Consider the following 11868-nt stretch of genomic DNA (forward strand, 5'->3'; position numbering starts at 1 on the left):
CCTGTTTCTTCTTGACCAATGACCTACAGGTGATCTTAACCCCACTCCTAGTCCCAGAGGGTAGGTGAAGTCCATCTGGGGGCAAGAGGCAGTTCCCCATGTGGGGCAGTAGGACACAGAGGGTGATATTGTTGCTCAGGCTTTAGTTCCTTCCAAAGGCTAACCAAAACAACATTCAGTTACTTATCCGCCTTGTGCACTGCCATTCTGGCAACCACTAAGTTCACCCATATCTGTTTTTAGGTTACTTTCAAGAAGCCCTTGGACGGTCGTCTTGCAAGTCTCTCAGTCTTTTTTTTTTTTTTCTCTCTCTCTCTTTTTCCAAGTTTCACACCCCCTTATCTCTAGCCTTCTCAGTTTCACCCAAATCAGCTATGGCTTGTCCCACCTGGTATTACAGTGACATGTGCAAAGACCTGACCATGGAAAACCAAAAGGAAAGAACATGCTCTGCATTTCTCAAACTGAAAGAAATGAAGAAAAAATCAAGACTCGAGTTGCAATATTGAAGAATTCTACAGGGAAAGTATTAAATAATGCAGAAAGCATCAAAAGATGATTGAAGAAATACACAGGGTCATGTACCAAAAAAAAAAACCATTTGACATTCAATGATTTCAGGAGGTAGCACATGATCAAGAACTAATGGTACTAAAGGAAGAGGTCCAAGCTGCACTGATGGCATTCGTGAAAAACAAGGCTCCAGAAATTGACAGAATACCAATTGAGACATTTCAACAAACAGCTATAGCGCTTGTGATGTTCAGTCCCCTATGTCAAGAAATTTAGAAGACAGCTACTTGGACAAACGACTGGAACATATTCATATTAGTTCCCATTCCAAAGAAAGTAATCCAACAGAATGTAGAAATTAACAACATCGTTAATATCTCCCACAGGTAAAATTTTGCTGAAGATTTTTCACAAGGGATTGTAGCAGTATGTGGACAGGAAACAGCCAGAAATTCAAGCTGGATTCAGAAGATCACACGGAATAAGGGATATCATTGCTGATGTCAGATAGATCATGGCTGAAAGCAGAGAATACCAGAAAGATGTTTACCTGCATTTTATTGACCATACAAAGGCATTTGACTGTGTGTATCATAAAAAATTATTAATAACATTGTGAAGAATGGGAATTCCAGAGCACTTAATTTTGCTCTTGAGGAAACTGTACATAGACCAAGAGGCAGCCTTTTGAACAGAACAGCAGGATACTAAGTGATTTAAGGTCAAGATATGCATGAGTTATGGTTGTGTCCTTTCACCAGACTTACCGAATCTGTATTCTGAGCAATTAATATGAGAAGCTGGACTATATGAAGAAGAATGAGCCTTCAGGATTGGAAGAAAACTCAATCACAACCTTCGATATGCAGATGACACAACCTTGCTTGCCAAAAGTGAAGAGGAATTGAAGCAGTTACTGATGAAGATCAAAAACCACAGCCTCCAGTATGGATTATACTCCAAAATTAAAAAAAAAAAAAAAATCCTCACAACTGGACCAATTAGCAACATCATGATAAACGCAGAAAAGATTGAAGTGCCAAGGATTTCATTTGACTTGAATCCACAATCAACTTTCATGCAAGCAAAAAAGAAAACAAATGGTGCATTGTATTGGGCAAATTGGTTACAAAGGAGCTCTTTAAAATGTCATTTTAAGGACTCAGGTGAGCCTGACCTAGCCATGGTGTTTTTAATGGCCTCATATGCATGTGAAAGCTGGACAATGAATAAGGAAGAGGAAAGAAGACCAATGGCTTTGAATTAGACGTTGGCGAAGAACGCTGATTATGCCATGGACTGCCAGACATACAAATCCATCTTGAAAGGAGTACAACCAGGATCCTCCTTAGAAGCAAGGACAGTGAAACTACATCTCACTCACTTTGGACATATTGTCAGGAGGGGCCGGTCCCTGGAGAAGGACATCATGCTGGGTAGAGGGTCAGCGAAAAAGAGGAAGACCCTCCATGAGATGGCTTGATACAGGGGCTGCAACAATGGGCTCAAGCACAACAAAGATTGTGAGGATGGTGCACGACCAGGCAGTATTCTGCTCTATTGTACATAGAGCGTTGCTATGAGTCAGAACTGACTTGATGGCCCCCAACAACAACTCGTCCCTGAGATCCACTATAATCTTTTGTTTCTATGTATTTGCTTGATTCATATTAATGAGATCATGCAGTATCTGTTCTTCTGAGAGTGACTTATTTCTCTCAGCATGATGTTTTCATTATAAAAATGTGGAAAATGATATCCAGAGGTAATAAATAACCATGTGGATTTGAGTTTGCTCTCAATTGGTTCCTGACTGCAGTGTAATAAAGCAAATCTCTCTATAAAAGCTAACTTTCTTTGCTACTCACGTGGAACATTACAGTGTTTTTATGTTAAAACCAAGTTTGGAAATACAGAAAAATAGCAATGCACAGATTTTCAGAGATCTAAGAGAACTTAGGGGTCCTCTAAGTCCTACTTTTAAATCATGACAGGATTCTAGCAATGCTTGAGGCCCAAGAAGAGCAAATAGAAAGTGTCAAAACATTTGAAACACAATTTGTTTTATTTATCTTAGCTGAACACTTAAATGTTATTAACTTTGATGTGAAATGGGTGACTATATTGCACAATTCCTGGGAGGCCATAGAAAATAAAAACAGTGTCACCTAAAGTTGGGAAGATGGCAGTCCTATGGACAGCTTAGTATATTGGCTTTGGTCCAAGTAAAATTTGATAATTGTGAATTGTTACAGGACACTGAAAAGTACAGATTTCTATGTTTATTAAACATCTACTTTCAACTGATATTTTTAGGTTATGCATAATAATTATGCACATCCATGGCACATTACATCTTAATGCAAATAAAGTATATGGAGCCTGTGATGGTTGGGGTATGTGTTAACTTGGCTAGGCCATGATTCTCAGTATTTTATAGTGTCCTCCATTTTATGTGTTATAAATCCTAACCTCTACATGTTAATGAGGCAGGATTGTTGTGGGGTGTATCTTGAGTTACAACCTTGCAGAAGGGGGCAACTCAATTTCCATGTCATGCCCTTCTCTAGGACGTGGCCTGCTTCTGAGGTATATATATAGGAGCCCCAACAGGGCTCTCTCTCTCTACATCTGGATTCCATGTCCAGTTCATGATTATCTAACTTCTGGTTTGGGGGACTAGAGACAGAGGCCTGCTGTCTGACCTGCCGATGCTGGGATTTGCTAGACTTAGCAGCCCTGTGGGGCTGGGGCCTATTGCCTGACCTGATCTGCCAGCTTCTGAAGGCTTCTGAGCCAGCAGCCTATGGTCTGACCTGCCTGTTTGGGCTTACTAGCCCCTGCAGCAACGTGGATTGGGAGAAGCCTAAGCCTGGCCCACAGATTTGGAACAGTGTCATACTTCAGGATACATCCTGAAGTGTTCTTTTTGCCCATGAATGCAAAGTCATCCCTCTTCAATATGTTATTCCAGGCATAGTAAACCATATGTTTGTCTGATTCAAATTGGCGAATACTAATCCATTTCAACTCACTAATGCCTGGGATGTTGATGTTTATGCATTCCGTTTCATTTTTGATTATTTCTAATTTTCCTAGATTCATACTTTGTATGTTCCATGTTCTGATTATTAATGTTTGTAGCTGTTTCTTTTCATTTTGAGTCTTGCGAGAGAGAAAAAGAAAGAGGGAAGGGGAAAGACAGAATTTTTGTTTCGAGGGTGTCTTAGTTATCTAGTGCTGCTGTAACAGAAATACCACAAGCGGATGGCTTTAGCAAACAGAAATTTATTCTATCACAGTCTAGGAGGTGTCCGAATTCAGGGTGCTAGCTTTAGCAGCAGGCTTCCTGTCTTGGTCAGCTCTAGGGGAAGGTCCTTGTCATCAATCTTCACCTGGTCAAGGAGCTTCTCAGTGCAAGGATCCCAGGTCCAAAGAGCATATTCTGCTCCTGGCACACCCTGGTGGCTTAGTGGTTAAGTGCTACGGCTGCTAACCAAAAGGTCAGCAGTTCGAATCCGCCAGGCGCTCCTTACAAACTCTATAGGGCAGCTCTGCTGTGTCCTATAGGGTTGCTATTGACTTGATGGCAGTGGGTAGTAGGTATTCGGTCCCTCTCCTCTCTGTTCAACTCTCTTTTATATATAAAAAGGAATTGACTCAAGATACAACTTAATTCTGTATAGAGTCCCGATTCATTAACATAACTGCCTCTAATTCTGCCTTATTGACATCACAGAGGTGAGGATTTACAATGCATTCAATAATCACATCAGATCACAAAATGGCGGACAACCACACAATACTGGGAATCACGGGCTTGCAAAGTTGATGAATATTTTTGGGCAACACAATTCAATCCATGACAGGGGGCATCGAGTTTATGTTAATGGTGGTGGAATGATTTGGAAAAGGATAGTGACAATATTTGCACAACTGGAAAAATGTAATTAATTTCATTATTTGAAAGTGTGGAAATTGTTGACTTTTTGTATGTTTTGTTATATGCAATTTCACTACTATATATATACATAAAGTGGGAGAGAAAATAGAATTGTTTCCTTTTTCTTTTTATTTATTTTTATTGTGCTTTAGATGAAGGTTTACTGAGCAAATTAGTTTCTCATTAAATAATTAACACACTGTTTTGTGACATTGGTTGCCAACTTGACAACATTCTCGCCTTCTCAATATTGGGTTCCCCATTTCCGTATGTCCAGCTTTCCTGTTCTCTGCTGTCTTCTCATCCTCGCTCCTGGGCTGGGGTGCCCATTTAGTCTCACACATGATTGAACTACAGGTATTATTGTTTGTTTTATGGGCCTGTCTAATCTCTGGCTGAAGGATAAATCTCAGGAGTGACTTCTGTACTAATTAATCAGTACAACACAAAAAATTGAGGCCAGAGGCTTTAGAGGTTTAAGTCCCAAATGTCACTAAGTAAAGATAAAATGTGACCTGCCTAGTGTTCACCTACCCAAAATCAGAAGAAGAAAAATATGCTCATCTCAGGTAGGATTCTTAATTGCCAAAGTACAAGACTATAGAAGAAAAATATTTTTTTGGAACCAAATATTGGCAAATTTGTAAATGAATCATTTTATACCTACTTATTCAGTTAAATAAACTCTATACTGTAGAAAACCATAATATTTTATGGTTGAAACTGTGTGAATTTGACTGACTTCATTTGTTTGAGTAGGTATTATATTAATTTATATTTTAACTAAAACTTATAAGTAAATCATTACTTTTTATTACTGTTCAAATGCTATCACTATAAATATGAATTTTAGATTTGTTCTAATGTTATTCCAACCATAACTGAGATATCATATTAAAAATACCGATAAGTATAAATTTGAGTTCATATGAACCACATACTATTGTATAGGAAAAAAAAAAGACAATAATTGACATTTCAATTTTTATGTACGAACATAAATATTCACACACACACATATGGACACACACACATAGAAAATGAACCCTTTATATTTCTCAGTTATTATTTATTATTATTCTCCCCATTTTTTCTTTTTTGGAATATTCAATTTAAAATCCAAAGAAATGCAAGTATATGCATTAAATCCTGTTTTCCCCAGTTTTATCAGTTCTCTTCAGTTTGTCTGCAGACTTATCTTTGGGTCTCAGATTAGTAATATAACGGGGTTACAGACAGTAGGAAAAGAATAGGTGCAGTGCGGTAGAAAAGGTGAATAAAATGTGTTTCTCTCCTGTTTAGCTGTTCATTTAAAACTCAAGACCTCAGAGACCAAAACAGTGACATGATAATTTCCATTTGTTAATTTATACACACTAACGCTCATTGTTGCTGAATCCTTAAAATCGATTATATTTCAGGAAGAATCCAATGATGGCGGTTTTTTGTGGCCAGCGGAGGATTTCCCTTTACCCACCGGGAACCCAGGCCCGCGTCCTCCGGCTCTGTCTCCCAGCCCCAGATTATCGTTATTAGTTTAATGCCGTTTTGAATCTGGATGAGCTTCAGGTTTATTCAAACCTGCCGTCTAAGGTGAGACAGACGGGAGAAGACAGCACAAATGACAGACGTTAAGGATGACATCGATTTAGGATTAAAGTCCCTGAGCTTTGTGTTTCAAACACTTTAGTGTTTTTTTTTTTTTCAGTAACATAACGGTGCCTCTTTAATACTGACATTTATCTGGGCTCGTTTCTGTGGATAAAGGAGACAATTTACGGAAAGTGTTCTGCCTTAAAGATAATACTTTGCGGGTGTCCAGCAGAGTTGAACCCTGATCTGTTGTTGTCTTGATCACTTTTGTAGCCATTTAGAACAAGAACAAAACAGAATGGCTGGAGAGAATTGCTCCTCCTTGACTGAATTCCACTTCTTGGGAGTTACTAATAAGCCTGAGATCAAAGCGACCATATTCACCATGTTTCTGGTTGTTTATCTCATTATTCTTGTGGCAAATCTTGGACTGATCATTTTAATTAGAAGGGACTCCCAGCTTCAAACACCAATGTACTTTTTCCTCAGCCACCTCGCCTTCTGTGACCTCTGCTATTCCACAGCAGTTGGGCCCAAGATGCTGGTGGACCTCTTAGCCAAGGACAAGTCAATTTCCTTCTATGGCTGTGCTCTGCAATTCTTCATCTTCTGTTTCTTTGCAGATTCTGAGTGTCTCCTGCTGGCAGTGATGGCCTTTGATCGGTACAAGGCCATTAGCAACCCCTTGCTCTATACAGTCAACATGTCCAGCAGGGTGTGCTCTGCGCTCATGGCTGGGGTTTACCTCATGAGCATGGTGGATGCCTTGATACACACCACGTTAACTTTCCACTTATGTTTCTGTGGGTCAAATGAGATTAATCATTTCTTCTGTGATTTACCTCCACTTTTCCTCCTTTCTTGTTCTGATATTCAGGTCAATGAGCTGGCATTATTCACTGTTTTTGGCTTCATTGAACTGAGTACCATTTCAGGGATTCTTGTCTCTTACTGTTACATCATCCTCTCAGTCTTAAAGATCTGCTCTGCTGAGGGAAGGTTCAAAGCTTTCTCCACCTGCACCTCTCACTTAACTGTTGTTGCAATTTTCCAGGGAACAGGACTTTTCATGTATTTCCGATCAAGTTCTGCCTACTCTCTAGATCAAGATAAAATGACCTCATTGTTTTATACCCTTGTCATCCCCATGTTAAACCCTCTGATTTACAGCCTACGGAACAAGGATGTGAAAGAGGCTCTTAAGAAACTTAAAAATAAAAGTTGGTTTTATTGAAAAATTATATATGTATTTTCTCACAGTGTTTTACTATAATATGTGGAAATCAAATTTGTTTCAACTAATTTGGTATATTCTAATAAGTATTTATATTGTACCCCACGTGTATACCCCCTACAGTCACCAGATACCCAGTGTACCATTACGTGCCTTGAGTTGAGATATATATATAGATAGATAGATATATAGATATATATAGATATAGATATTCTTTCTTTTTGGAAAACTTTCATATTTTTTCTTAGTGTGTCAAGTTTTTATTTGTTCAAACTTTTAGTCATGCATTAATTTACTTTTCCTAAAATTTATCAAATGTTGGCTAAATGCTTATTACACATGTAGGTGCTTTGAATTTTATGGTAAATTGAGTAGATTTTTATAACAATGAAACTAAGTATCTAATAGAAATTACAAACATTAATTAAATACCTTAATCATTGAAATTATTTGCTATTTATTAATAATAATGCCACGAAGTGGAAAGACTGAGCATTACAAATATAAAGCAGATTAATCAAATCTGGTGCGCATAGTTAATAAGTCCTCCACTGAAATGGAGGCATTTAGTCTGGTATCTGAACAATGAGTAGGCATTAACTGAGATGCTAGTGGTAGTAATAGTTGAACCAGCAATTGGACAGGTCTTGAAGTGAACAAGATTGTGCTATTTCTGCAGAAATTAAAGAAGGTCAACATAACTAGCTTACAGAGAGCGAAAGTTAAGACCTTGTACTGCTGTTCTCAACTCAGTCAGTTCCTTCAGGGAACATTTCTTACCTCTTGAATCCTCTAAGCCCTGATTAAATATCCCTTTCTTTGGTTCACACACCACCATGTGCCTCAGGATATTGTTGAATCTATGACTCTATTTTCCAAATCATTGTCTCCAGTTGGGGGTTATGGAAACTCTGAGGTCAAGGACCATGCGTTGTATCTCCTTTACTCAAGTACTAACATAACATCTGAGTAAACATATAAATAAAACAAGAAATCACCTAATTTTTGTTGAGTGTTCATTACCTATAAGGCAAAACAGGAAATATCACTAAGGGTCTAGTGTATGCCTTGAATATAGTTTTTGTGTCTTATGAGTAATTACATAAACAGGTGGTGAATACTAAAAGCAATGGAACTTTTATTGTTTTTGTCAGCTGTCAATTCAGCTCCAAATCATGGTAACCATAAGTACAAAGAAACACAAATTATTATTTGGAAAATAAATAAAAGACCATTTACAAGATAATTGAAAACTTCATATGGATCTACTCTATTTTTCTGATGGCAAAAGCCTTCGAACATGAGGTTGTTTCACGAAGAAGGATATGGGCATGTGCTGGGAGGATTTCACAAGAATCAAGGACACTTAAATTTTGCAGCAATTATACAAGCAGAATCACATTCAGTATCTAAGACTATCTCGTTTGCACTGAAAAATGCCTTTGAATGAAAGCATTTCAGATTTCCAGGAAAGCTCAAGAAAACAATGTGATTCCTTTGCTCTCCAAGGTGACAGTTTTTATGGGATCCTGTGACACAGTAGGGTTAAGTATAAAGGTAGAGAAAAAAAAAATTAGGAGGGGTAGTGCTTATTTTGGACATAATCTCTTCTCAATTAATCCACGCTATTTTGGAAATTTTACCAATGAACTAGTTGCTATCTTAAATAGCAGCAAGGCAGGAGTGCATTTGAATCATATTAAACCTCAAGCAAAGAAGGTTTTAAGTGGGTTCCCACATCTCAGAAGGTACAAAGACACCACCTAGCTAACTCATAGTTATCCCATATGGTGATTTTTATGAATTTAAGGCAAATTTGATCTACATACCGGCCCCTATAAACAGACGTAATTATGATGATGAATTCTAATTCTAAAGAGGATATTTCAACTTCATTCATAAGCATTCAAAGCTCAATAAAAGAGAAGAGTGCCTAAATGGAATAAACTGATGTATAAAATGTATAAGGCCCCTGTGCCTAAATTCGTGCAAGTATAGGATGAATAACCCCTCATTAGGCTCATTGTTTGGGAGATTCATGATTCATCTAGGGGTTTAGACTGATGACCTGTAAGAATTTTCTATCTTGGCCTTCTGTAGGGAAAGCTAACACTGAAATACTTTATACTACTCCGTCTAATTCAAACCTTCCCTTCCCTTTAATCCTGCCTGTCCAACTCATACACTTCTCATATATCCACCATGAAACTATTATTATCCAAATAAGATATTTCTCAATGTTTGTGTATATAATGAATTAATATTATAGCCCCCCCCCCTCTTTTTTTTTATTTATGTTATCTCTTTCAGCCCAGGCTCTGGTATCCCTAAAGGCATGCATAACAAAGTGGTCACAGATTAGAGTACATATATGTTAATACCAACAAGTAGCTCCATACTGTTGATATAAGCTAGCTGGCAAAATTTGATAAACTGAAAAAGGTAATAATGTCCAATAGTCCAACAGTGGAATTCTTTCTTAACAAGCAGCAAATTTTAACCTCATTTTAAATCTACTCTACAAATGTGTTATGAACTAGGGAAGTAACAAGAAGGAAAAACAGGCCTGAGTCTCTACACAGTAAGTGTGACTTTAACGAATCACTTTTTTCTTTGAACTTCAGTTCCCTCTCTGTGAATAGAGAGGCCCTAACTAGATAATCTTTTTGTGCTTTCCAGCTGGCATATTCTGTGTTTATATACACATGATTCTATTGCTGTCTAAACTTATTTTAAAGGAAAAAATAAAATAAAATAACAGATGGGTGGTATGATATTTATCCAAAGGACTGTGTTATGACTCTAGACCAGTTTTACCTGAAATGGAAGTGGCAATGATGACAGTAAGATAACATGAGATGAATGATACCCAGTACCACTAAGATGGGCTTGTTTAACTGCTCTCTTACCTGCATTTTTATTTTAATAGACGCTTCATGAAATTGAGTATAAATCTCCTAAATCATGAATAAAATGACATACTCTACATAATGGCTAAAATTAGAATGACAGAGGTGGCGCCAACATGGTGCTACAGACAGAAGCACCATGGTGTTCTTCTGCAGCAAAGACAGGAAAAACTAAGTATAAGAGATACAGAAGTCACACCTGGAGTTCTAAGCATCAATGACAGGATAAAAATGGAATGCACTGAACAGAAGAAGAAACAGACAGAGAACAGAGAATGAGAAGAGCTACAGAGCATAGGTCCCCTGTCAGCTAGTAAGGCATGACTTCACTATCTTGGAGCACAGCCAACAGTGATCCCAGTCAGGGAGTTTAGAATCTGCATACTGGCCCCTATAAAAAGATGTATTCATGATGATGAATCCTAATATAAAAATAGTATTTTAACTTCATTCATAAGCATTTTAAGTTCAATAAAAGAGTGTCTAAATGGAATAAACTGATTTGTAAAATCACTAACCTTCCAACAGGAGACAAGGCACCAGGTAGCCAAAGAAACATGGTTTCTCACCCCTCATCCTTCTGTCTTATCCACTGCCTCCACTGCTTCCCAAAAGAGCACTATCACCCAGTCGGAGAGATAGCACTTCCCTACTCCCCTGGGTTTGTCCTGCCCGCACCAGCTGGCTCCTTCGGCACATTTTTTTTCTCTTTCCTTTTCTTCCTTTTCTTTCTCCCTCCCTTATAGCTCTCTGTACTGCTTTCACCCCATCCTTACAAGCCATGCTGCACTGCTTGGCTGGAGAGACACCAGCTTGTACCCATCCTAGATCTGCCACAACCCTACCAGCGGGCTCCCTCAGTGCCGTTTTTTTTCTCTGTTTCTCTTTCTTCTTTTTCGTTCTCCCTTCCACCTAACCCCCTACGCCACCTATGCCCCTTCCCAATGAGCCATGTTGCACTGCCCTGCAAGACAGACACCAGCTTACAGCCACTCCAGTTCTACCACACCTTCACTGACCAGCTCGCTCCTTGCTGTATTCTTTTTCTTTTTCTCTCTCTTTCCATTCCTTTATTTTCTTTCTCCTTTCCATCTAGCCCTGTGTGCTGCCTCTACCCCTTCCCCACAGGCTGTGCCTCACCACTCATTAAGACAGCCACTGTCACAGGCCTCCCCGTGTATGTCCCGACCCCATGTGCTGGCTCCCACTAAGCTGCCATTTTTATTTTATTTTATTGCTTTTTTTACTCTCTCTTCTGTTTTTTCTTTTCTTGCTCCCACCTAGCTACACACATCAAAACTCTTCCTTTCCAACTGGCCCTCAGGCCCCACTCCCACCAGTTATCTCCCAATGAGCCATCTTTTTTCTTTCTGTTTTTTTCCTTTTCATTCTCCTTCTTACCTAGACCTATGTACCATCTCTACCCCTTCCCAAAAAGCCATACCTCACTATCCAGCAAGAGAAACACCAGCCCACTGCCACTCAGCTTACACCCCCCAACAAAGAATGGTTCTTTCAGCATCATATATAAATTTTTTTCTTATTTTTCCCTTTCTTCCCATGCATCCCCTCTGAACCTTCTCAATGGTCCATGCTGAACTACTCAGCTAGACAGCCACCAATACACAGCCTCCCCAGGTCTTCTCCGCCTCCACCCATCAGCTCCTGTCATGCCA

General features: G+C 38.8%; 1 protein-coding gene across 1 annotated transcript; it reads left to right on the forward strand.

Moving 5' to 3' along the window:
• Window positions 1-6345: 6345 nt before the first annotated feature.
• LOC135228427 (olfactory receptor 5W2-like) lies at window positions 6346-7412 on the forward strand. Its single transcript, XM_064274200.1, has one exon. It carries the CDS (start codon window positions 6348-6350, stop codon window positions 7281-7283), a length of 936 nt encoding a protein of 311 aa, XP_064130270.1. The 5' UTR covers window positions 6346-6347; the 3' UTR covers window positions 7284-7412.
• The last annotated feature ends 4456 nt before the right edge of the window (window positions 7413-11868 follow it).

The sequence above is a fragment of the Loxodonta africana genome, chromosome 22 (genome assembly GCF_030014295.1).
Source record: "Loxodonta africana isolate mLoxAfr1 chromosome 22, mLoxAfr1.hap2, whole genome shotgun sequence".
Taxonomy (NCBI): Eukaryota; Metazoa; Chordata; class Mammalia; order Proboscidea; family Elephantidae; genus Loxodonta; species Loxodonta africana.

Excerpts from the sequence above, each read along its gene's own strand:
- LOC135228427 (XM_064274200.1), top strand. The coding sequence starts at position 6,348 with ATGGCTGGAGAGAATTGCTCCTCCTTGACTGAATTCCACTTCTTGGGA.